Source organism: Pleuronectes platessa, chromosome 3, assembly GCF_947347685.1.
Source record: "Pleuronectes platessa chromosome 3, fPlePla1.1, whole genome shotgun sequence".
In the NCBI taxonomy this organism is placed as follows: Eukaryota; Metazoa; Chordata; class Actinopteri; order Pleuronectiformes; family Pleuronectidae; genus Pleuronectes; species Pleuronectes platessa.
Window position 1 is genome coordinate 30250537 of NC_070628.1, and position 25905 is coordinate 30276441.

General features: G+C 40.6%; 1 protein-coding gene across 3 annotated transcripts; it reads right to left on the reverse strand.

Annotated features, from left to right (window-relative positions):
• Positions 1-218: 218 nt before the first annotated feature.
• Positions 219-24445, reverse strand: LOC128437297 (glycine receptor subunit beta). 3 transcript variants are annotated; one of them, XR_008338190.1, is made up of 12 exons: positions 24231-24445; positions 17148-17277; positions 15241-15347; positions 10232-10299; positions 8560-8786; positions 7860-7942; positions 6902-7039; positions 6079-6231; positions 4504-4652; positions 2953-3108; positions 2188-2270; positions 1646-1778 (listed from the first exon to the last, which is right to left on the reverse strand). XR_008338190.1 is itself a non-coding variant. In XM_053419388.1 (11 exons), the coding sequence occupies exons 2-11, from the start codon at positions 17270-17272 to the stop codon at positions 1485-1487; spliced, it is 1500 nt and encodes a 499-aa protein (XP_053275363.1). In that variant the 5' UTR covers positions 17273-17277; positions 24231-24445; the 3' UTR covers positions 219-1484. The 3 variants fall into 3 exon arrangements, 2 of the variants coding, with proteins under 2 accessions (XP_053275363.1, XP_053275364.1); XM_053419388.1 differs by lacking the exon at positions 2188-2270 and having other exon boundaries at positions 219-1778; XM_053419389.1 differs by lacking the exons at positions 2188-2270; positions 24231-24445 and adding an exon at positions 20713-20895 and having other exon boundaries at positions 219-1778.
• Positions 24446-25905: the final 1460 nt, after the last annotated feature.

Consider the following 25905-nt stretch of genomic DNA (forward strand, 5'->3'; position numbering starts at 1 on the left):
TTTTTTTCTCTTCACAGTCACCAAGTGCCTGCTCTTTGTGGGAAATGTTGTAACTTGAGATAATGTAATGTTTTAATTTGGTGCTATACAAATAAAATTCAATTCAATAAGACCATGGCTATCTCGTATATTTTCTAGGGACCACCCCTTTAGCTATTTTGCCACTTAAAAGTGCTTAAAGTAAAAGAGGGCATCATTGAGCCAACACACCACGTCCATTCTAAATTTCGTATCTATTTATTGAAATACTTGCAAGTCCAAACAGTGGCGCATTGATCTGATCAATATCCATCAACATTACTCTTATCAATAGATCAGTGTTGATCAACCTCATTCTTATTTAGGAGGACTTTGTTAAAGTGTGGGAAATAATTCTTCCAAAACTGCACATTAAATTCAAAAAGACTGTCTCCCTATTGGGTTTGGCTTAGGGCTCCAGGAGGCATCTTTGTAATTCTTAGGATGATATACTTACATGTGAAATGTATGCATGTATAGTTCAAACATACCACAATGTGCAGATTCAAGCTACTTTATCCCAACATGATCCTGTGTTATGTGACCGTTCAAGCCATGGCAACATCATTTAATGTTCCAAGATATTTTATTTTTCATAGGTGCTTCAATCTACATTATATTATTCATATAATTTTTTCTTATTTTACTACACAACAAATCTTAACCTTATTGTTTTCACAATATACTATCACTTCATCTTGTTAAATGATGAAAACTAATTTGAGAAATATGTTGTTATATCTTCATATTATCTGCTTCACACGGATCTCGTAGCGCACATATTAGGTCTTATCATTGTAGAAGCATTATGGTATGGTAAGTAGTATTTTTATAAATGTTTATATATTTTTTCTATTTGCTGATTGTGTTAGTATTTTTGTTGTTACCAGTAATGTTACCCTCTTTGTAAAGCATTTATTTTCTACATAATATACAGCTTTGGGGTATTGGAGGAAGCACATCAAGGTTTAGTTCACATTAAGCACAAAATGATGAAGCATGCATTGCTTACTAAATGCATAGATTTAAAGGGGACTCAAGACAACAGCCCCAAGACTTTATAGTTGAGCCACTTTACATTACATGTCATTTAGCTGACGCTTTTATCCAAAGCGACTTCCAATTAGTGCATTCAACATCTATGAGGGGACATTCAGGGTTCAGCATCTTGCCCAAGGACACTTCGGCATGGGGTGGGATTCGAGCCGTCGACCTCCTGGTTCATTAAGTATCAAAGACTACTCTACTAACCCTCAGCACAGCCGCCTGATTTTACAGTTACTCTTAGAAACCAGAGCCGTCTGTGATACTTAATGATCATGAAATGCTGAAAATCTTTATTTTATCAGTATAGAGTTGTGCATTTGAAGTTTCAATGTCTATTTTCAGTTCAATGTAATATGAATATCAGTTTGATCAGTGTGTATCAGGATACAAACCATTTTATTACCACCCTTCTCCCCCTCTCACAAATAGACCGACCAGTAGACAACATTGAAGAAGAGGAAGGAGAAAGGGAAGAGGGCTCTTGCATAGAGGTCAACGCGTTTTGCAGCAGCAGGTATGACAGCTTTAGGTGGTGGGGGTTTCTTGTTACTTTTGTTTTGGGACTTGAGGGCTCCGGTCACTTCGACTGCTTTACCATAACAGTCAAAGTTGGAAAGTTCAAAATCTCGAGGTAAAGATCCCACGATGCTGAAGTCATTCGATCGAAGGTCCGACTTAGAGGTGCAAACTTTCTTACAGCGCGTTTCAACCACCTGGTAAAAAATAAAGACTGATTGAAATTTGTCAATCGACATTGCTGCTCATGTAATTTTGCTGTACAAAATCATTGATAACTTCATTTAGTTAAGTCCTGAAATAAAGCTTTCTAGTCCTAAAGGCTAATTTCTGCTCAACGTCAGATATTTAGGTGAAATGGACAGATCTTTTTGTCACAAGAGAGAAGGAGGAGAACAAAAAGAGTTGGACAAAAGAGACTATATGTAGCTGTACCACAAGAGGTCATAGGGGACAGTGTGTAGTTCAAGTGGGACGATCATAGGACATGACGAAGAAATCACAACAATGGCAGAACTGTTTGAGGAGAGACTGAAAGTTGGCCAGAAGCTGGCTTCTACGTTTATGTTACTAATGACGGGTACAGGGACGAACAGACACTTTTACCTTTTTCTCACAATCTCCTCCACTGTCGACATGTTTGTTAATGGGATTTTTGTCAGCTTTTGCACATGCCTCTAGTGGATGTCCTGTTTAACAACAACGCCAACATTAAGGAAGCATGGGAGTATGTGGCGAGTGACAATTACATTGTTTGAAATGCATATTCTGTGTGTGCAGCATGTGACGGCTGCGCTGCAGATATTCTGCATCTCACAAGAGTCTGTTGTTCAAACAGGGAGTGTGTCTGTTGTGTGATTGCAGCAGAGCTGCTTTGTGAGGTTTCAACTACTACAACGACTGTTTCCAATTTAAAAAGTAGGTTTCAATGTTTATCTGTTGAATATGCCACAAACATTATATATATTATATGTATATGTTCGCAACACTTACTGTACTGTTTCGAAGTAAAAGCATCCATCCCGACTTTTAATGCAGGAAATACAGTAGTTATACGACACAGCTGCCACACATGCTGCCAGGATGAACAACAGACAACCGCGACACACAGCAGAACCAGAATGCCACCATTCTGTAGTGCAACTACTGCCAGTGTGGCCCAGGCTTAAGGAGAGCCTCATTAACAATTCTTGCTGGGGCACAGGTATCCTACTGATGTTCACTTATTGAGGGGTCTTATAGAAAATCTGTAATTTAGTCTGATAATGATTAACTCATTTTCAAGTGTGAATGTGATGCTTATTACAAATAATGTAAGCTACAGAGACATGTTCGTACATGTTGTTGCTCCACTTGACCAAGTGTTTTTACCTGCAATGTGTTTACATGTATGGGTGTTCCACCTGTCCCATTCACTGTGTTAGTTTTATTTGACTCCATCTTCCCTTCTTTCTCTCTCAAAGCTTTTTCCTTGTTGGCCATTTTAGTTTTCTCCTCCTCAATTCGTTTGGGGCTGTTCAGCATCACCTGTAGAGAAACAGAGGGTGTTATGGAATAAATAGACGGACGGATGGATGGACGGACGGACGGACAGACAGACAGACAGACACAGACAGAATTAAGTCCATTTTAACTTTTTGTTTATGTAAATTCAACATACACAGCATACCATAATCGTTTTAGACATTCAGAACCACATAACTACAAGGAGATTCATTCAAGAAAGAGCAATGTACATGTTTAACATTTGGAATCTTCCTTTGATTATTTGTAAGAGTATCAGGAAGACAGAATATTGAGCTCTGCCCTCCCATTCTCTCACTCTGCATGAAAGTGTAGGTACCTCAGGTGGTAGCTCGCTGTTACACTTTACAAAGATGTAACTCTATAAACACTTCGCATAATCCCATAATATGGATTTTGTGGGTTAGCTTGTACATTGTACATGTCCAGGCTTGCCTACAAAAATAATGCCGGCAATTTGAAAAGCTAAACTTTTATTGTCGGTTGATGTGTGTATGGATTGCCGCATAAGTGGTGAAGTATTTTTCAAAAAGTCACAGGTTGATATTAGATTGTCAGCAACCTCAGGGTAGAACGTTTTTGATTCTAGAAACCGTATGCAAAAAATTGCCCATCAGTACAAAAAACAATTGAAAGGCAGCGACACAGGGTTTTCATTCAGACGGGATGTCATTAAGAAATACCAAATGCTCTGTTTTCCTGTAGACACAAACCCAGTGTCAGGACAAACAGTTGGTTGTGCAATTTTCCTTGGACGGGAGTACCATTTGATTTGATTGGGCAAGGACAGTTTGGCTATAACGTGGCACCAAACAAATGTGCTTGCACTAGGATGGGAGGTGAGACTCAGCTTAATCTGTGTTGATAATATTAGATGGCACAGAGCAACCATTCAAGAGTGACCTTTTTCAATTTGATTCATATTTAAAAAAAAACTAAAACATTTTCAATGTGACTGACAGTTTTTACATAGGCTATAGAACAATTTGCATGAATGTAAGCTGTGAGTCACTGATTAAGAAGTTAAGCTCATTGTGGGAACTGTTGGGTCTCTATAAATGTATGGTGTTGACCTTTTATGATCTGGCAAATGCATCCATTGATGTTTCTTGAGACATTAACCTTACTCAATTCAAGTAACACTGCTCTTAGTACCACTATTTGTACATCTACGTCAGTAAACCATCAATCAACTTGACTCTGTCAGTAGCAAAATAAATGCTTTTTTTAATTCCACCCACCAGTCAACACCCATGGCTGGTGTGCCATAATGGTGGCTGCTTTCTCATTTCTCTACAGACACTCTCTGGTCAAGGATGGTCTAACCCAGTGATAATATGGAGATGAGCTTTAAATGTACAGCTGTATTAATGGGAAAATTTGTGTATTAGGACTGACCTGCACCACAGCATATTCCACAAGTGACGAAAACCCAAAAAGAAGACAGGTGATGAGCCAAATATCAATAGCCTTTACATAGGAAACCTTTGGTAGCTCAGATGCCAAGAGCATACTCTCACTGGACAGAGAGAGTACTGATAATATACCTAAAACACACAGATGGTAACACATTAATGTAAACACTTGTGAATGATTGTTTCAAGTTAATTATCCCTTGAAAACCTGTCATTAAAGATATGTTCACCAACGATGAACCAAATTTGCTCGTCTTTACCTATCTTCACCTTTCCCTCCATTGTCCATAAAGACAAGGTGACAATATACACCAATGCTCAAAAAATGTAAGGGAACACTTAATCGTCACAGCAGGACAGCAATTCAGTTAAATTTCAGGAATATCAATCTATCCATTTAGGAAGTGCAATGGAGAAGCAAAATCAAGACAACCCCAAAAAAGGGAATGGTTTTGCATGTGCTGGCCACAAACAGCTACTGTCGCTTTATCCTTCCTGACTGATCTTCTCTAAATTTGGGTTCTGCTAGTGTCCTTGTCACTACTGGTAGCATGAGGCATTATCTGCAGCCCAATAAGGCAGCACAGGTAGTCCAGCTCCTCCAGGATGGCATATCCATACATCCGTTGAAAGAAGGCTTGCTGTGTCTCCCAGCATAGTCTCAGGAGCATGGAGGAGTTACCAGAAGGCCTGAAGTTACAGCTGGACAGGGCCGTAGAAGGCCATCAACCCATCAGCAGGACCAGTATCTGCTCCTTTGTGCGAGGAGCAAAAGGAGGAGCACTGCCAGAGCCCTACAAAATTACCTCCAGTAGGCTACAGGTGTCCATGTTTCTCACCAAACTGTCAGAAGCAGACTCCATGAGGGTGGCATGAGGGCCTGACGACCTTCAGGGGGACCTGTGCTCACAGCCAAGCACCATCCAACTCGATTGGCATTTGCCACAGAAAACCAGAATTGGCAGGTCCGCCATTGGTGCCACGTTCTCTTCACAGATGAGAGCCGGTTCACACTGAGCACGTGACAAGCGTGAAAGAGTCTGGTTTCATGATTTTGAATCCAGCCCTCAATGGGTTGATGATTTTGGTTTCCATGGACGGTTGTTACATCGTTTTGTTCTCAACAAATTATAGAATGTACATCAGTAAAGATTTTCAACTTGAAAAATTCGTTCATAGATATCTGATGTGATTTAAGTGTTCCCTTAATCTATTTGAGCTGTATTTAGTGGGCATTTGCACATCCTAGGTGTCATTGATCTGGTGTAGAATTTCAGAAAAACACAGAGTCAAGGGATTTCTATAAAATATAGCCTTTTTTAGTCTGGAGATATAAGGACATAGACGGAGTATTTTCCCTGTATATTTCCCAATATAAGCATGCCGTGCTTATAAATGCTGAGTTTTGCATGGCAGATTCAAATAACTCAAAAATTACAGCAGAGCTATTATTACTTACATGTAAGGGTTGGAGGCTAGATAATTGCTGCCCCTATCTGACCACTAAATTGAATGTCAATTTAACACATCATCTGAAACATATATTGGTGTTACTCACCCAGTGGCACCCTTGCAGCTGAAGCATCAGGGTTTATCCAGAATGATAACCAGGACAAAACAACAATCAACAAAGTTGGGGCATACACTCCCATCAAATAGAAACCAACCTGCCGACGCAATGTAAAAATCACTTCAACACAGGTGTAGTATCCTAGAAAGAGACAGAGAATGAGTAATTATGAATTACTCAAAGTTAGATCAGATCAAAATACCTGGAAAGTCATGTAACCATTACAGATGGTAAGCAGAGGTACATGTTGGGCCTTATTAACCAACTATTCTCAAGAGGAAATTTATTCCTAAAGCTCACTAATGCCAACAACAACGGACAGTTGAAGAAAATAGCCACTATGGCCACATTTACCCATCTTCTAATGGCTACTACCATTATGATAATGTTACAAATCAAAAGAAACCTCAAACTGGCTTCATGAAAAATACAAAAAGTTTACTCTACCTTTGGATGAAGACTATAACTTATGGAAACCACAATGGCAGTATCATATGTAGACGTTACATGGAAATCCTAGCTTAGCAGGAACTAACTAATACAAATAACTCTTTCAGAAATTCTCTGACATGACAATTTTTGGAAAACATTAAGAACACATTTTGATACATCATAAAAAGAGTAGAGATATCAACATACAAACATATTATCAACAAGAGTAGCATAACCATCTCCCTTTCCACACAGCATCAAATGGGTAAAGATTAATAACGAAAGTGTAAATCCCGGAAGCTATCTCACACAAAGAAAGTTGGAGTTAGAAAACTGATTTCTTAGTAGTTACCTATAGTTGTAATAATTGATTACTAACCTGTTCCTTGGTAGAACTTTGTGCAGTTTCCATATTTGATGTCCTCTTGTTTAATATCAAACTGAGGAAGAGCAATCTCATCCATCTGAACTGGGTCAGACTGCCACATAAACACAAGATCACTGGTGGTATATCCAACTAAAACATAAAGGAGACATTTTATTATTTATATTTTTTTGATTCAGCTGCTTTACCATGCGAGTTATTAAACATTAGACAAATAAACTGCAAAATAAATACTAAAATGTTGATGATTTTAAAAATAATATTTAGTTTTGCACCTTTCCTCCATTGCTACAGACTGGTTTGAGGCCCTTATTTATCAATAATTTTTGGTTCAAGCAGCTGCATCTGAATGTGTGATTTACCTTATGGAGATTTGCACACATTCTAGTTATTAATTATTCCTGAATGTTTGGTAGAGTTCAAATTTCTCAATGTTTCTGACTCACCGTGTTATCTCCCTTCAGTTAAAAACATGTCCATATGAGTCGAATTTGTGACATTACAACTAGTTTGGATTCCAGTCCTGGTCCAGTAGCGGTAGATGTAAGACTTTTCAATTAGTTGTAGTTTGCATGCTTACATATGAGTCAGTTGAATCAATTACGTTACAAAGTATTGTGCTTATTTGTGAAAGATAAAGCATATCAGAAAATAAATTATTATCTAAAACACAGCTAGACGGAGTGTTTAATTATTTGGAATCTGGAATGGAGTGAGAATAATGTGTCTATAAATACACACAGATAAGCAGTCTGTATTTGTTACCATTGTATGTTTACTGCCAAACCATAATTAATATTATTTGTTTGTTAGACTGCCACAATAGTTAAAAAGAATGAATAAAATGTCAGTTTTCAGATCGATTCACTTTCCCGAGATAAAATCCTGAGCAAATAGACATTTGACAGCAGTTCGTTGATTGGAGTGTAGCTGTGAAGGTGTGTGTACTCACAGCTCTCCAGCTGCATCTTACACAGCTGCGTGTCCATCGGGAAGAGTTTAAGATCCAAGGGACAAGACAGCGTCACCGACAGCCTACACGACACAAACTCACAAGGTTTAACAAGAAACAACAACACAGCCCTATATTATTACAGGGTATGCACACTGGATTTCAAATTAGTCACTTCTACCAATGCTGTAGGCTTATGTACAATGGCAGCATTTAATATGCACTCAATTAGGGAGCATCTAAAGAGGTTTATCAAATCAGCTGTGACTTGTGATTTAATGGATCTCTATTCTCTATTTCAAACAGACCAGCATCAACTGGGTCCAAATAACAAAAATTGATTTACTATCATCTAGTTTTATGGAAGAATAGCTAGAAATGAGTAGTAATTAAGTTTGCTCAACAGTGAACAAAAGAGCAGTGTGATAAATTTGGGGATGGTGGAGAGAATGTTTAGAATATATATTTTCAGGCTATATGACTAAATGACTCAGCAGTTTTTGCTTGTTCCCCAGTGTTTCCCTTTGCTTCAAGTTTAAATCCTGTGTTTTTCCAAGTTTGTTAACTACTAACTAACTAAGTTTTAAGTTGTGTATTTTCTCTTTTGGAGATTTGGATCACCACAACTAAAGCAATCTATGGCAAACTTTATCTGTAACTGTATAATGGTATAACTGTATAATTTGAAGTGTGTGACTACCTCATGCTGATCAAGACATCGCCATTCCTAAAGATGAACAGAAGAATATTGTCCTGTGTAACATCATGGAAGTTAGCCGATTTCTCGTTGGCAAAGAAAAGGTCTGGTTTCCACAAACACTGGAACATCTTGGGATCAACTGTTAGTGCTTCACTCTTAAAGTCAGTTGGAAGTCGTAGGCGCGGATCATTCCATCTCTGACGAAGAAATATATTTATTCTGTAATCCTAAAGAAAGAGACACTGTATTAATAACACATCTCCTACCATTTCTAGTACTAGTGCTAGTACTATGCCACTAATAATAATAATACCACATTCTGTTTTACCATTACAATTCCCTAGGGATTTCTAGCAGTAGCTACACAGACAGAGATTTATAATTGGAAACAAAACTACATTTTAAAAAGGTAAATCTGACAGCAATGTTAAACAGACTGAACTTCTGTGCTTTGGAGTGCTGGTGGGATGTAGCCTGGATGCCAGACGAACTTAGCCCCGCCCACAACATTTTTGGTCGGGCAGGTCGGTCTGGAGTCGCTCCATTGGGAAAAAATTATGGCCCGACCGGGCCAATCAGATTGTCATGGCGGGCTTTATACGATGATTGACAGATGATCAACGGTGACGTAATCGACCACGTCATCAAAGTGCCCTTGGGTTGAATTCGTTTTCAACAAACATGCCTGCCGCTGGCGAGCTGAGATGTGTAGATGCTGCCATTGAGTCTGTTTTAGAAGACATCGACAGCGCATTCATTTTGAAAGAGGAACACAGAACGTGGAGGCGACGCCAAAGCACCGCGTTAATCCCTATCGCCCCGGTGCTTGGCTGTTCACCACGGACACTGAAGCGACGCTGAACCGCCGGGCAGCGCTAATAATATCACCCGTTGATCCAGTAGATCGCTGCACGGCTTTGTGCCGGTCACATCGGAGGCTGAAGCACCGCGCTGCGCCAAGGCTGCCTCGCGGTGCTTCAGCCTCCGGTGTGACCGGCACAAAGTTTTAACATGGGAGTGGATGGGAGCCAGCTGTTATTTAAGGCTTGGCGCTGCGCTGAAGCGTCCGGTGTGAACCCGGCGTTAGTAAATAACTCACAATGCGTTGCTTAGCATACGTCACATACTACGTTGCTCTGATTGGTTGTAGGACTATCCAATTAAGCGAAAAGGAATTTTACTTCCTGGTCAGTTGAAACACGCCCCATAATTTTTTCCCAATGGAGCGACTCCAGACCGAACTGCCCGACCAAAAATGTTGTGGGCGGGGCTAAGTTCGTCTGGCATCCAGGCTAGGTGGGATGCAGACTGAAACAGATGAGAACTTTTGCAACAATTGAAGATGATATTTTAGGCAGCAAGAATGATGCACAGGCAGGCCTGTGACAAGTACATTGCCAGTAGGTGGTGCTATGACTGACTGAATATTGGTAAAGGACGCTCAAATGTGTGAAGTTCAGAATAGATTAGATAACACCTGCATATTATAGAGTTACAACAATGTTCTCTTAATTGGCAAAACATTGAAATTAACCAAGCTGTTCATCAAATACAAAAAACTTTAGAGCTTGGGCCAGAATAATAAACAGAATAGTTTCAATATGGTCCTCACGCTAGTCGATGCTCAGGCTCTATTGACATTAAGTGTGTTTGTGGTGTGTGCATGTCTCACCATAGTGGTCTCCTGGATGGACCCAAAGCTATTAATGAAGATGTTTACCTTCGACTCAACCGGGATACCTTAAACACACATACACATGTAAGATGAACTTACGGCAAGGGGACAATTGACAATTCTATTTCATGTAAAACCAGTTGTAAAGTAGGTAAACCCGACCCAGATGTAGTCCTGAACCTATAACTGATTTAATAATTGATAATAGTACAATTTTAACAGAGCAGTTCTATTTTAACTGGCGCACCTTTTAGCCTTATTGCACTGGTTTAGCAGCCTGGGAAACAAACAGACCAATTGCATGCATTGTAAATCACCTCACATGATGCCAATCAGCCTGTTGGAAGTAGAGGTCACTTGACTGTTGTCTCATGGACTGAAGCACTTACCTGAGAGCAGATTTTCACAGGGTTTACCTGCACCCTTGTGAGTTTTCTTTGTTCAGTTGCAGAGTCTGTTAGGTAAATAGTTCATTTGAATATGTTGCGTTGGATTAAGTAATATTATGATTTGATTGCCTAGAAATGTTTGATTCTGAGCTGTATATGGATTTCTTTATTCTGGGAATCTAGATTCAGATTTTAACCACAATCACTCAATTTATTCAGCCCTTCACCATGCCACCACAAAGCTTTAAAATGGATCTGAAATCTCCTACTCCTCTTTGATGCACATATCATCAGTCTTAACCATTGAAGTCCCATCCACAATTAGCCTATTGAAGCCCAGCGCACCATTTTAATAGTGGGAATCACAAAGGTGCCAACTAGCAATTACACTGATCAAAAATACATAATAACAATGTCTGTGAAAATGCATTATTCTGTTCTCCATGCAGATTGTTTTACCATTCCAATGCGGCTGATGGGTTGATGTAACCCACCACTATTTTGCAGGAGACATAATCATTTGAAAAGCATGTATTCAAGACTTTAAGCCCTATTTCTCAGAAACTCCCTGGAGATTCAAATCAAATTTAACAATCTTAAGACTAGTTAAATGTCCTAAAACTGACTCCTACCTTGGGCAATTAACTTGGTTTAGGTCCAGCTATCCCCCTTCATTGCTGCAAATCTGGCTATAGAATTCCTACATATTTGCAAAGATTAAAAATAGATTTTCTAAATGGGAAATCATCGATTGGGATGGCATTTTTAGTCCTAGATTAAGAATTGAATAACACCTAACTTGCAATCATAGCCTAGTCATTGCAACTCATTGATTAATCTCTGAATTGCCTACTGATGACATTAAGCCTTAAAAGTTGCCGGTTGCTGCTTGGTAGCCTTTGAATGACCCAGTAAATTGAGTAACCTAGCATGTTAATTTGTGAAGATGAAATCGTACCATCCTTTCATTTACTCTCTCTTCTAACAGTTCTTTTTTGGGGTGTTTTAAAGAAAAAACAATACAAACACCACCAGTTAAACATGAATAGCTTATCTTGATTCCACAATGTCTGCCGGAAATGAAAGCTAGATTCATAGCAAAGCCTGTTAGATGGAGCTGACTTCTGCTGCACTGTAGCATTTCCAATTGGGCATCATTTGCTAGGCACAAGTGAGTGGATAGAAACAATCAAAACATAAATAATAGTAGTAATTTGGCTATATGTTGCTTAAAGCCCTGACAGGGAACTTTTCATTTTTGAGAAGAAAAGCAGTAGTGTTTCCACCATCTCCTGTCATATAAACCTCGCTCTGTCCAGCAAGTGCATTCGTTTGGAAAGGTGTGAGAGAAAAAGACACAGCTGTTTGAAGGATGAATAATGATGAGGTCATGCATCGTTTGGTTGCATTATGATTGATAACTTACATAACATTATGAATTATTTTTAGCCAGAAATCGTCTCATCAGACCTTGCCAGTGGTCCGACCCGACCACAGACATTTAGAATAGTTTGTCAAAAAAGCCAATTTTCTCTCTTCCTTTGCAGTTGTAGGTCACACAGAGGCAGCACTTTTACAATGAGATAGTTTCATAACCAGTTAAAAACTCCATCTAATATGTGTTTAATGTGTGGATACTAATTACAACCCATCGTATCCACAGTATTTTCGATTGGTTGACTGACATGTAAAGATTTCAATATTAGGAATGTTGGGATATGGTTTTTGTGCAAACCACAGGTCTCCTTTTCAGCCTGTATGTGTAGTCAAAGCCTGAAAGCACATGTTTTTTGTCTTGAAACAAACATGATGCATGTGCTGGAGCGAACTCAATCTCCCAAGATGCCACGGGTTTCACTGTTCTGAGACAGTCAAGGAACTCAGGCTCCAAGGGGGCAACCGGTTCCTCCACTTCTGGTGGACTTCACACACACAGTGGATATAAAAAGTCTACACACCCCTGTTCAATTTCAAGGTTTTTGTGTTGTAAACAAATGAGATAAAGCTAAATCCTGTCCGAACTTTTTCCACCTTTAATGTGACCTATAACGTGAACAATAACGTGAACAATTCAGTTGAAAAACAAACTGAAATCTTTTAGGAGGAAAACTAAAAAATATAAAACTTACAATAACCTGGTTGCATAAGTGTGCACACCCTTAACCTAATACTTTGTTGAGGCACCTTTTGATTTTATTACAGCACTCAGTCTTTTGGGGTAGGAGTCTAATAGCATGGCACATCTTGACTTGCCAATATTTGCCCACTTTTATTTGCAAAAGGGCTCCAAATCTGTCAGATTGCGAGGGCATCTCCTGTGCACAGCCCTCTTCCGATCACCCCACAGATGTTCAATTGGAATCAGGTCTGGGGTCTGGCTGGGCCATTCCAAAACATTAATCTTCTTCTGGTGAAGCCATGCTTTTGTTGTTTGGATGTGTGCTTTGGGTCGTTGTCTTGCTGATAGGTGAAATTCCTCTTCATCTTCAGCTTTCTAACGGAAGCCTGGTGGTTTTGTGCCAAAACTGACTGGTTTTTCTTAACTGTTCATAATTCCCTCCACCTTGACTAAGGCCCCTGTTCCAGCTGAAGACAAACAGCACCAAAGCATGATTCTGCCACCACCATGCATCACTGTGGGTATGGTGTTCTTTGGGTGAATGTGCAGTGTTGTTTTTGGAGACTTCATGTAAGTTTTTGCAAAGTTTAGCTGGGCTTTGAGGTTTTTTTTGGCAAGAAAAGCTTCTGTCTTGCCACCCTACCCCATAGCCCAAACATACGAAGAATACAGGAGATTGTTGTCACATGTAGTACAGAGGCCAGTCCTTGCCAGAAATTCCTGCAGTTCCTTTAATGTTGCTGTCTGCCTCTCTGAAGCCTCCCTGACCAGTTTTCTTCCTGTCTTTTCATCAATTTTGGAGGGACGTCCAGTTCTTGGTAATCTCACTGTTGTGCCATATTTTCTCCACTTGATGATGGCTGTCTTCACTGTGTTCCGTGGTATATCTAATACCTTGGAAATTATTTTGAACCTTCTCTTGACCGATACCTTTCAACAATGAGATCCCTTTGATGCTTTGGAAGCTCTCTGCGGACCATGGCTCTTGCTGTAAATTGCAACTAAGAGAATGTCAGGAAAATCCTACTAGAACAGCTGAACTTTATTTGGGATTAATCAGAGTCACTGTAAATGATGGCAAGTGTGTACTGACTACTATTTAACATGAGTTTGAATGTCATTGGTTAATTTTGAACTCAGCCACATCCCGTTATAAGAGGGTGTGCACACTTATGCAACCACATTATTATTTTTTTTTCCCTCTAAAAGATTGCAGTTGTTTATTTCAACTGAATTGTTCACCTTATAGGTCACATTAAAGGTGGGAAAAGTACAGACAGGATTTATCTTTGTGTCATTTGTTTACATCACAAAAACCTTGCATTTTAACAGGGGTGTGTAGACTTTTTATATCCACTGTAGGTGTGAAAAGCCACAAAAGTCAACTCCAAATGGTCACTCGGGTCTCAAGACCGTGAGGTCATCAGCCCAATATAAGGAGAGGTCTCCCCCAAAATATTTCTCTTTCTCCAATTCCTTCGAGGGCGTAAGGCTGCTCCAGCTCTCTCTTTCCACAACTCTTCAAGGAGTGAGGCTGCCGGCTTCTTGCAGGCTGCCTGCATCGCTGAGGAGAGGGCCTGGCTGCCCCAGCACATCTTCTCTTCCCACCAACGACCGGAGGTCAAAGGTCTAGCTTCCAGCTAACCTTCTCAAGGAAACCTCCTCTCAAACCAAGCTCTACAAACTCCTCGTAACGACGTGATGTCCTGCAGGAGAACTTCAACCGGCAACTGAACGGCACAGCTCAACAGGACCGCGACAAGGAACATTACGACTAACCGGAGACCTCACCGAATTGCAAACGGGACAGCAACCTATTTTTCCTTTCCCTGGGACTGGTTACATAATCTGGGCTTAATAATTATACTGAGCTAAGCAAGACTGTTTATTCGATTCTGTGTGTGTTTATATATGTATGTTGATATGTGTATCTGATATTGTGTTTATAAGTTATTTGAAAGTTAAGTGTTAGATACGCTCTTCACAGGCTTTCTCTCTGACTCTCAGTATCTGATTAACATCTACACAGACACACGCATAGTCTTCACCTTACTTATCTCCTCCCCCACTTCTGAAGAAAAGGGGGGGGGGGGTAACTTTAGGGGGGCCAAACCACCATTTTGAAAGCATGCTAGAAGAGGTGTGAAATTTGGTCAGCCATTTCGGGAGGCCGTCTAATTTACATACACACACACACAGATACACCAAATTTATTGAGTGCCTAAAGACACACCATTCTATGGTAACACTTTTAAGCACTATTGCACAACAGGAAACTATTATTAAATCAGTGGAAATTGGATGATATGTTCAGTTGTAAGTGAATAGTTCATGTAAACGTGCCAAAGCTAAACCAATGGTTACATGTATCCTTCAAAACAAGCCACAGCTCTTGCAGAAAACATGAACTCATTATTAACTCAATGAGCACATATAAGGTCAGCATTTTATCCTGTGGGTTCTCTCTAAAAAGAAAATGTAACCTGTAGTAGATTTACCTTGGAAGTTAGGTCTTATTCTCGGGTCATAACTGACCATCAGACGGTTCAAGATGTTGGAGGTGGAGTTAGCTGGAACCTGGGCCAAATCTTCTGGGGACAACTGGCTGTAAAAATGATTTAAAGGGAACCAGATGAAAACAGGGTTCATTAAAGTATAATACAATGGGGAGATTGCAAGTTTTCTTTCTTCATTTAGACAATATAAAGCAACTCAATGTGAATGAGTAATATAGGCTGTCTGGACTTTTCCTATTTCCCCCCCTTCCTCTGGATAGTGTCATTGCTGAAGTCTGATCCTGCAAATTCCTTTACATCCATCTTTAAGCCTCAACTTTCAGTGAGTGGTCACATACAGATTGTTATCAATTGAACATCATTTGAGGACTTTAGGACCAAAATTCTTCAATAACCTATACATTTATTGCATAGCAAATAACCAAAGTATTCTGCTAATCATTGAAATTAATGTTTTTCTAATGTATTCTTGTAAGTAGTTAAGATGGCAGCGACTGATGTGGAGAAGTCTGTTGAATATACAGAACAGTGTTAATCTGGACGGTAAGAAAAAGAAGCAACTGCAGGTTAACTGTGTGCAGACATTTTTAATGTTGTTACGCATGACATCACACATTGTGTTGCCCTTATCAGCTGTAGCTCTTTGTATCAAGAAAAATGTCTCCATGGCACAATAGAGTATATGTGATTTGAAGAATTAAAATTACATAATGGGAAAAAAGTGAGGGGTCTCTGTATTGTCATATATATATATTAGTGCTGTCAAACGAATAAAATGTTTAATCGCGATTAATCGCATTTATGTCATAGTTAATTCAAAATTTATCGCGATTAATCGCAAATTTTTATCTATTCTAAATGTCCCTTCATTTATTTTTCCTCCATAATTTTTTTCCGTTTTAATGCTCTATCAACATGGAGAAGTGGATTGGCTTACTTTATGCAAATGTTTTATTTTATTGAAAAACAACATTGCCTAACAGGGCGGTACAAAATAAAAATTACAGAGTGCACATTTCAGGTAAAGAAGGACTCAGCCTATAGTGCTGTTAAACCATGGCTTAATATTTTCTTTTTTCAAGTTTGCTGTGAACATAGCAGTCAGGCCTCTCAAACAGACAAGCAACAAAATAACAAACAAACAAATCACACAGGCAAGTGTCGGCCTACTTTGAAATAAATTAAACACAGAACTTTGTAGGGCTATTTGAGTCCTCCCCATATTTGTGGAAAATGTATTAAATAAGTAGTACCCTATTTTGAAATAAATAAAAACATATAGCTGCAGCCTAATAGCTTAAAAATATATATTTTAGTTGGCGAAATATTAAAACAAAAAACAAGAGCAGGGCAGACTGTAGGGGAACACAGATACTGAAGCTCGGTAAAAACCAACTGCAGCTTCTAGTCTGATCAAGAAGCTGAGGCGCTGATCTCTGATCAGCTCAGACCAGAGAAACTCTGTGTTTTCACTGTTTCCATAGTTAAGAAGCAGTCAGTCACTGAGCGGCTGCTTCACGTGAACGTGCTCTGATCTCACAGTGTCTCTCTGGTACTTCATGACGGCCTGATACGATAATGTTTAAAAAAATTATTGTGACTTAGTCAACCACCAATATGTAAAAGCATGTGTCACACGGCGAAAGCGTGAGAGTTGGCAGCTCTGCATTAATGTCGCGAGAAAGAAATTGACGGCGTTAAAATGGGTTTGCTTCAACGCCGTTAATAACGCGTTTAACTGACAGCACTAATATATATATGTATTTGTGTGTATACATGTCAGAAATATGGATAGTGTGGCATAATAGTGTAATGGAACAACGACAAACTGAGAAGATAATAATAGCAGTGTAAAGAGGGGAGGTATTTGGACAATACAGTATACTTACGCTGGACAGACAACTTGCTTGCCTTTCTTTCCTTTCTTTGTGGATTTCCCCTCTTTGGATGTGATCAGTTGACAACAACAGAGCAGCAACCACATAAAGAAACCCAATCTCAATCCAGCAGCCATAGTACCTGAAAAGAGAGTAAATAGTGGCATAAACACATAAGAATCACCTTAACAATGTATCTACAAAAAACTAAATACAAGTTTCTCAGATTTTTTTATTTTTTTAACATTAGAGGGAATCACATACAATAAATTGTTTTGTCTGTGCTACTGACCACCAGGCTACACAGGTGGAAATAAAATAATAAAAAAACGAATCACCAGGTCAATCTAGCCAAATTTTATAAACGTTTTATCAACAATTTGAGTCCCTTCTGTCACCACTATTCTTTTATTAATTTAATTCCTCAACAGTTAATCAAGCAAACAAATCCTAAAACAAAATATATACCCTGTGCAATACTCCAGTTACATATGGATGTATATTAGCTACAGTCATGTCATGTTCAAGCAGAACATCAAACCGTGTTATTCATCCGATATGTGAGTGGAACCCTCTCCACAGATTCAGGTCACTGACCGGGGATTAGCCCGTTAGCTCAGATGAAGCCGAGCAGGCAGCAGGCTAGGAGTTGCAGTCGTCGCGCTGACTTTAAACGTCATGTGAATTTCAAACCTCTTTATCGCTTAAACAGGGGTGTTAGAAAAAAATTCACCCCCCTCAGAGTTGTCATGAAGGAAGAACCTCGCGATTGAGACTAAAGCCACATTTTGTACCATGCTGTAATTCTGCTTTAAAGTCGGCCTTTTTAACATGGGAGTCTTTGGGACTTTCTGTTTCTTTGAGCCGGCCCGCTGTGGCCACCCAGTGAACTGCAGCATTTTACACTTCCTTATCGGCCTCATCGCTCAGCCCAGGATGATGCCCCTTGGTTTGGATCTATGGTTCGGACATTGCTTGTGGCGTCCCACAGGGGTCAGTGTTGGGCCATTCACTCTATTCCGTATATTAATGATTAATTCAAGGTTTCTGATGAATTGAAGGTAGAATTGTTTGCTGATGATAAATGTATTTTTTCTTCAACAGAATATTAGACAACGAACGGAGAACATCCCTACAGAGATGAGACTACAGAAACTAATTATCATTGAACTTGAACAAAACAACAACAAAAAGATCCCTTTACCTTTATAGTATGCAACAGTAGTGGATGCTGGCACTTGCAACCGGATCTCAACTTCAGATTGGCACATTATGACCCATTTCAGTAATCACAGGCTCACCCAAAGGCTTTATCCTGAGCCCTCAATTGCTCAGTCTGCTCACCCAAAACTGTACTGCCAGACTAAACAGCACCCTCATCATCAAATTTGCTGATGAAACTGCAGAAACTGAGTCTGCCTACAGGAGTGAGGTGAGTCATTTAACAGTGTGGAGCAGATCTAACAATCTCTTCCTCAATGTGAACAAAACAAAGCTGATGGTGATTGACTTCAGGAGCACTGGCAAGTGACATTACACAAAAAGCACTTTAAACAGAATAATGCAACGTACCAAGTGAATGTGAATGCATTTCGTTTAACATTGGCTTTAATAGTATTTTAGATATTATTTATTGGTGTCTTGGTGTCACGCTTGTGAGAAACATAATTCAGCTTTTTATGTGAATGGAAATACTGACAATAAAGTCAGTAATAAATATAGTCTTGTATTCACACATTTTTGGTTTTTGACATTGTGAGATATTTTCACAAATGTGTGCGACAAAGTACATTTCATTCAGGCCAGGAATTGACAAACGGCAACTTATTCATTAGATTGGATGAAAGACACAGGCACATCATTACATTACATTACATTTCATTTAGCTGACGCTTTTATCAAAGCGACTTACAATAAGTGCATCAACCCCGAGGGTACAGGCCCAGGACGACAAGAATCAAGAAAGTACAATTTCTTCAAAATAAAACAAAACTACAAAGTGCTATAAGTAAGTGCCATTTAAGTGCTACCAAAAGTGTTAGTTTCAAAGAGTTGTTATTTATTTTTTTTTTTTTTATTCATTCAAGGTAAAGTCGGAAGAGGCGTGTTTTTAGTTTTCGGCGGAAGATGTGTAGACTTTCAGATGTCCGGATGTCGATGAGGAGCTCATTCCACCATCTAGGAGCCAGGACAGCAAACAGTCGTGACTTTGATAAGTGTTTAGCTTGCAGTGAGGGAGCAACGAGCCGATTAGCCGAAGCAGAGCGGAGTGAACGAGCTGGGGTGTAACGTTTGACCATGTCCTGGATGTAGACTGGACCTGATCCGTTCACAGCATGGTACGCAAGTACTAGTGTTTTGAACCGGATGCGAGCGGCCACTGGTAACCAGTGAAGGGAGCGGAGGAGCAGAGTAGTGTGAGTGAATTTAGGTTGGTTAAAAACCAGTCGAGCTGCTGCATTCTGGATAAGCTGCAAAGGTCGGATCATAAGTGTGATTGACATTGAGTGACATTTTCTACTGTAAACAACGATGTTTCTACTCCCCAATTTTTTCAGTGCATTAAGCCTGTGCAATAAAAGAGCACTGCTGAAGAAAAGAGAAGGGAGGAGAATTATCTCAGGCTGACTCAGCAAGAACAATCACACACAGCACACACCCGTTTACAAAGCAGAGACATGGCATGGGAACTGATTGTTAGGAAATAGTACAGAGTTTTCACAGGCATAGACTCACATACTCAAACCTTTGACCGATGTGGAAATCAGCATGGGAGGCCTGAAAGTGAGTAACACCCCAAAAGGTTGAAATAATTCATTCTTAAAACTTTCGTCTCTAATGATGCATGTAAATCTGGCAGTAATTTGGCCTGCTAATACATGCCTATAGAGTCAGCACCCGTGAAAGCACAACCTCCAGTCAAATAACAATAGGGCCTCCCACCGGAGGTGCTCAGGCCCTAATTAAGTAAACCTTTAACTTGGGTCCGGGAACGGGACCACGCCTCAACCACTCCTAATTACCATTCAACTGTTCTTATACCTGGTCAGCCCACCCGGTTCTTTTTTTCTCAGATCTCTAAAAAAAAAAAAAATTCTTTACCGGAATTCGAAACAGCGAGCCGAAGCACTATTTGCTCTGGCCGGATGACGATCTCATTACGCCACCGAGCCGCTGAAACCTGCATCGCGCGTCAGATAAATGTCTCGTTCTTTGCTTTGTCAGCTGTATATCACCAGACACGGACACATGAACTCGTGAAGGGTTTTTGTAGGATTTGTATTACAGCGAGACCTTCAATAGATCACCGCACTTCACACACAGGCACTTTGCGAAAATGACGAATCTGCCACCGGCTCTGAAAACATCTGAAAAAAGGTAAACAAATCGCCAGTTGATCTGGCCGCCAGTAAAACTGGAACACCGGCGTTTACATTCAAACTCCATCAACAAGATATCACCAACTACTACCGGGTCTCAAGCCTCTTCCTGCCCGAATACACGAGCCGGAAACATAACACGCCGTAGACATAGCACACGGGAGTCGCACCAACAGTTTCGTTGTCATAGACAGCACCTTCGCTCAGTCACCAGGCATCAACCGAGAAGTTGTGCACCCCTCTCTCCATTCCAGCCGTCTCCTCATCTTCGACATTCCAGCGACAATAATCCAAGGCTATTTCAACTATATTCAACTTCCACCAACACTGCAGCAACAACAAACACTCACGAGCACCTAGTACTTTCGGGTTTCTCGTCTGGTACAACCTCCACTGATTGCGTCAGCCATAACGTCACCAAACCTCCGACGCCTCAACAGCCACAGCCCACATCGTCAGCTCCCCCTGGTGGGGGACAGGTCATATTGCCCCCTGCGCATGCTCCGTCTGTTTCTGAGTTTTTTCATGTAATATCAGCTTTCTTTTTATCCCTGTGTTCACATGCTTTACAAAATCCCTTTGCACATGCATCCTTCCATTCCATTATCCCTTCCTCTTCTCTTCCTTCAGCTGCTTGCTGCAGTAAGGCTTTTGCTCCCCCTTTTATTTTCCAACCCCCCCCCCCCCCCACCCCTCTTCCCTGTCTTCCCTGCATTACGTCACCAGATCCTATCCGGTAACGTAGATTTAGTGAAGCTACTTCAACCATCCATCATTGACACTAGTGAGCCTAGGGAAATGCAGACCAATCTCTATACAGTTCTGTTAGCCAGTCAAAGGACTTAACTCTATCACTGGGAGAACTGAATTTGGATTATCCCTCTATTGTGCTAGACATGGACTTACATTTTGTGGGTACAGGCTTCTGCAGCTAACATGTCCATTTTGCCAGCCAGGCAGCTTGCTTGATACAGCAGTTAAATCAGGGAACATACTGGGGCAGCTCGCACATCCCTCCCCGCTGCAACCCTACATCCCATCAATCCTAGACCTGTCGGCATACGTCCCTTTGTTAACGTCCCCATGCCTTCTGTTAAGCGTGGCAGGCCAGTCCTCAACCAGAGGGGCAGGATGGTGTGCAAAAACGACCTGGGCTACACATTATCCTACTGCGGCCTCCAGCATGTGTGCTCATTCTGTGGAGGCAGCCATGCTTGTAACACCTGCCCCCACAATCCAATCACATCAGCAGGCAGAAAAGCATATCAGCACACCCGTTAAGATAAATGTCCTTGTCACAGCGTTACAAATCATCCAGAAAGACAGTTTCCTTACTAGCTAAAGAGGTCAAAGACGGATTGATGATAGGCCCCTTCAACAGCCCTCCTTTTCCAGAGTTCCACATCAGTCCAATAGGCATGGCCACATGAAAATACAAAAAAGAGGCTAATAATAGAGTTTTCTTCCCCACATGGCTCACACATGCCAAACATTAACAGTCTCATTCCCATTCCTGGTTTCTCCATGCAATAGGCAACAATCCACCACATCATCACTCTCATCCGCTTGGCGGGCCATTGAACCTGGCTGTCAAAAGCCGACATCACCAGTGCTGTTAAAGTCTTTTCCACCCATCCAGACTTCTGGCATTTTTCTGCATTTGCTGGAAAGCTTTCAATTCACCTTCAGAAGCTGTGTGCTAAATTCTTACCAACAATTACAGACTCCCATACATGATCTTCTCTATGATTTTTTTGTTGTAGCCCCACCATCCCCTTCTTACTCTTTGCTTTCCGCTCTTACAAGAGCTTTCACTGAACTCTGCGTTCTTCTTTCCAAACGGAAAACCTGAGGTTCAAGCACCTCCATTGAATTGTTTGGTATGACCCTGGACTCAAAATCCTTCCAGGCATCACTATGCTCCTGTTTAACTATCTCCTGGCAGACAGATGCACAAAACGGCAACTATTGTCCCTCCTTGGCCATCTCAATTATGTCATCCACATAATTCCACAGGGGAAATCCTTGCTCTCCAACCTGTTGACCAAAGGTGCAGCCGTCCCCTATCTCCATGATAGAGTCGTCCCCGACAATGCATGCAAAATGGAAATGAGCCTGTGGCATTATTTTCTGTCCTCTTGGATCGGAATTCCATTCTTCTACAATGACTTCATCACTCACCCCGAGGATATCCAACTTTTCATAGATGCAGGTCCTTCCACAGGTTTCGGCAGCTATTGCAGAGGAAGATTGTTGGCCCCTGCTTGTCCCCCAGAGTTTGCGTCTCTTGATTCAGAGTCCAGCTGTCCTTCATTTGCCCTTTATAACCCATAGTAATAGCTGCCATTCACCAGTATGAATAGTTCAGGAAGTCCATACTTATTATGAAATTCCTGCGCAGAACATCAGTTCATCCTCAGGGCAGCCCACAACCCCACTTACTATAACATCGTTGATTCACTATCTCTGTACTCATTAAAAATATTCAGACTTTTGGCCTCAGAATCAGAAACGCACCTCATACCAGTCCCACCATTTTCAGCCACAATTTTCGAATAGCTACACTTGAAAGCATTTCTCGCCACACACCACCTGTCCCTCGGACTCTTTTGGGGTCCGACATCAGCTTGGGTGGAAATGTGCCTGAGACAGAACCACCGCACAGAGTCTCCATCTGCCAAGGCCACAGCCCATCCCCTCAGACCAGCCTAACAGAGACCTCTTCGTCAATCTTCATCCTCACCTTTCAAATTCATTCACCCATCCGCAATATCCAATTAAAGCCTGAATTTCCACCACAATTTTAATGATAATTTTATGCTGTCATCGGCGAAAGCATAGAAGGAAAATGCATTAGAGGTACAGGATTTAATACACAAGCTAAACCAAAACCCCTCTCACCCTGCAGATGTTTAAAACAATGAATGGAAGTGCTTTAAATTGGATTATCATACCTTTTGAAAAGATCCTGGAAGTTGAGGTTTCTATGCTATGATTTAAACCGTAGCATTTTAATGCGAGGTTATACCATTTTTATTTACAAAGGAGCAGCTTAAATCTTGCTTTTTCATCCTCTGAAGGACCTTCACAGCCAGGTCCTGTGGTCGATGTCTTCACATTTTAACAGAAAAAAATATGATTGAATTGTTTATATTCTTTATTATGTATGACATTAGGAGATATACACCTCTATATGCACGTATGTGTCATCAAGACTAGAAAAGCGCTATATAAATATAGACTATGTACTCTATAAGCCCAATTAGCGAGAGTGTTATTTCATTTGAGCAGAACAACAGTGAGATAAACTACAGGGAAAGGGGGATGGAAAGGGGCTCAGGCTTGTAAAGTGATGGGGGGAGCTGGGGGCTGGATACTGCGGCGTTAGACTACACCGTCAGGACACAATGACACAGCTCGCTGGAGCTATTGTTGTCTCTCACAATCACACACACACACACACACACTCACAAACAGATATCGCTCTCTATCGGATAGAGGGAAAACTGTAAGAACTCATTATATATTTCGCACACAGGTATAAAACAGCTTCTCTTAAACACATACTTACAAGGGCAGGGCACATTGAAAACCTAAGCCCGAGAACACTGATTTCCATTCTGCAATTAACATGATTTACTGACTCTTTTTACACACGCTAACACACACACAATTTATCAAACATAAAGAGATATTGCATTTCTTGAATTCCTACCTCTGGTTGGTTGGATTTTCAGTTCTGGTGCATTGCGAGTATCCAGTGGGTAGCCACTAAGATGCTGTCCTGGCTAGAGTCTGACTGTATGTCCTTTCTCCCCCTCTCTCTCTTTCTCTCTCTGCTGAGCTGTCCTGTCTGTGCTCCTTTATCTGCAGTGCTCTTGGATCCTATTCCGAGTTCCTCTCTGCCTGCCTTGGGGGGAGTCACACAGTACAGTTATTGACTCAGAGACTCTTAAAGGGGACATATTATGAAAAAAACAACTCCCGCGATTTGTTGTGGTTCCTCTATATCAGAAACGATACGCTAGAGTGCGTCGAATGGGATTACGACCGAAATAAACGTCATAGTCACACCATGCCCATGTAGGGAGTCTCACTACATGGCCTTGGACGAGCGAGCTAACGCTAGCCGGGCTCCACCGGCCCGTTTAGCTCGCGAGCTAACGCTAGCCGGGGAGCCGGGCTCGCATATTCCTACAGAGGTAATGGATAGCTAAAAATCTGGGTGCTTATATCTCGTGAAGGAGGGAGGGTGAGGAACTCAAAACAGGTCAATCTGAGGAGGGCTGTTTTAGACAGGGTAAAAAGGTGCTGTTTTAAACGATCCTTGTGGTATTTTGACCAAAATATGTTACAGACATTTCATTAAGACCCTAAGGAACCATATTAGCTTGTGGTAAAATGGGCATAATATGTCCCCTTTAACACAAGGGCTGAAATTTCCACATCATTAACAAAATAAATAAAATTTACAAAAATTTATCAAATTCTCAATGAAAAGTCACCAAATTGTACCCTGTATTAAACAATTCTGCAGTTGAATAAAAACCACAATAGCCGACCATCAAAATTCCATACACTGTTCGGCTATATAAAGTCTACCAACAGCTAGATTGCAACCACACATTCCAAAACTAATATCGGACTAGTAACAGAATCATGGGGATTGGTCAATTAAGCACATTTATGATTATTATGATTCATGTGATCTCTTGCACACCCTAGCTTACTTGCACATTTTTTCTCTGTCCAATTGGCAGGGACAGGGATATTGTTTTTCTCTGCGTATTCAAATGCCAGTTCACGGCACTTAACTGGAGCAAAGCCATGGAACTGGTCAGCTAGTTATTTCATTGTGTTTGGCAAGCTCCTCCTCCATCTCATCTTTGAATATTCTCTTTACCTCAGCTATTGCACCCCAGGCTACTGATTTTAGTTTCCCTTTCTCTTTTTTCTTTATGACATTAAAAATAAAACAAATATAATTTAATATAACACTAAAATATGTTTGACTAAACTTAACTTATGCCCCACAGCATTTGTCGCACTTTACCCCACAGCCACCGTTTTAGAAAAAACAACATCTCTTAGCAATTCAGGCTAATCTTCAGCTAGCATCAATCACATGGTTTTATATGTTGGAAGTTCACCAACATGTATGATATACGTTTTTGTACCTGATTCAATTTGTTTCGACACAACAGTTGATTAAGTTCAAAGCAAGAAAATTTACTTTTACATGCAAAAAACAAATTTTTGTGAAAAAACATACTTTCCACAGCACCAGCACCAACTTCTCCTTCATGGCAAGGGGGGAATGGGAGAGGCTTGAAAACATAATGGTCAAATGACCACAAATGTGGTCCATTGCCTAGATACAGGGGGTGTCT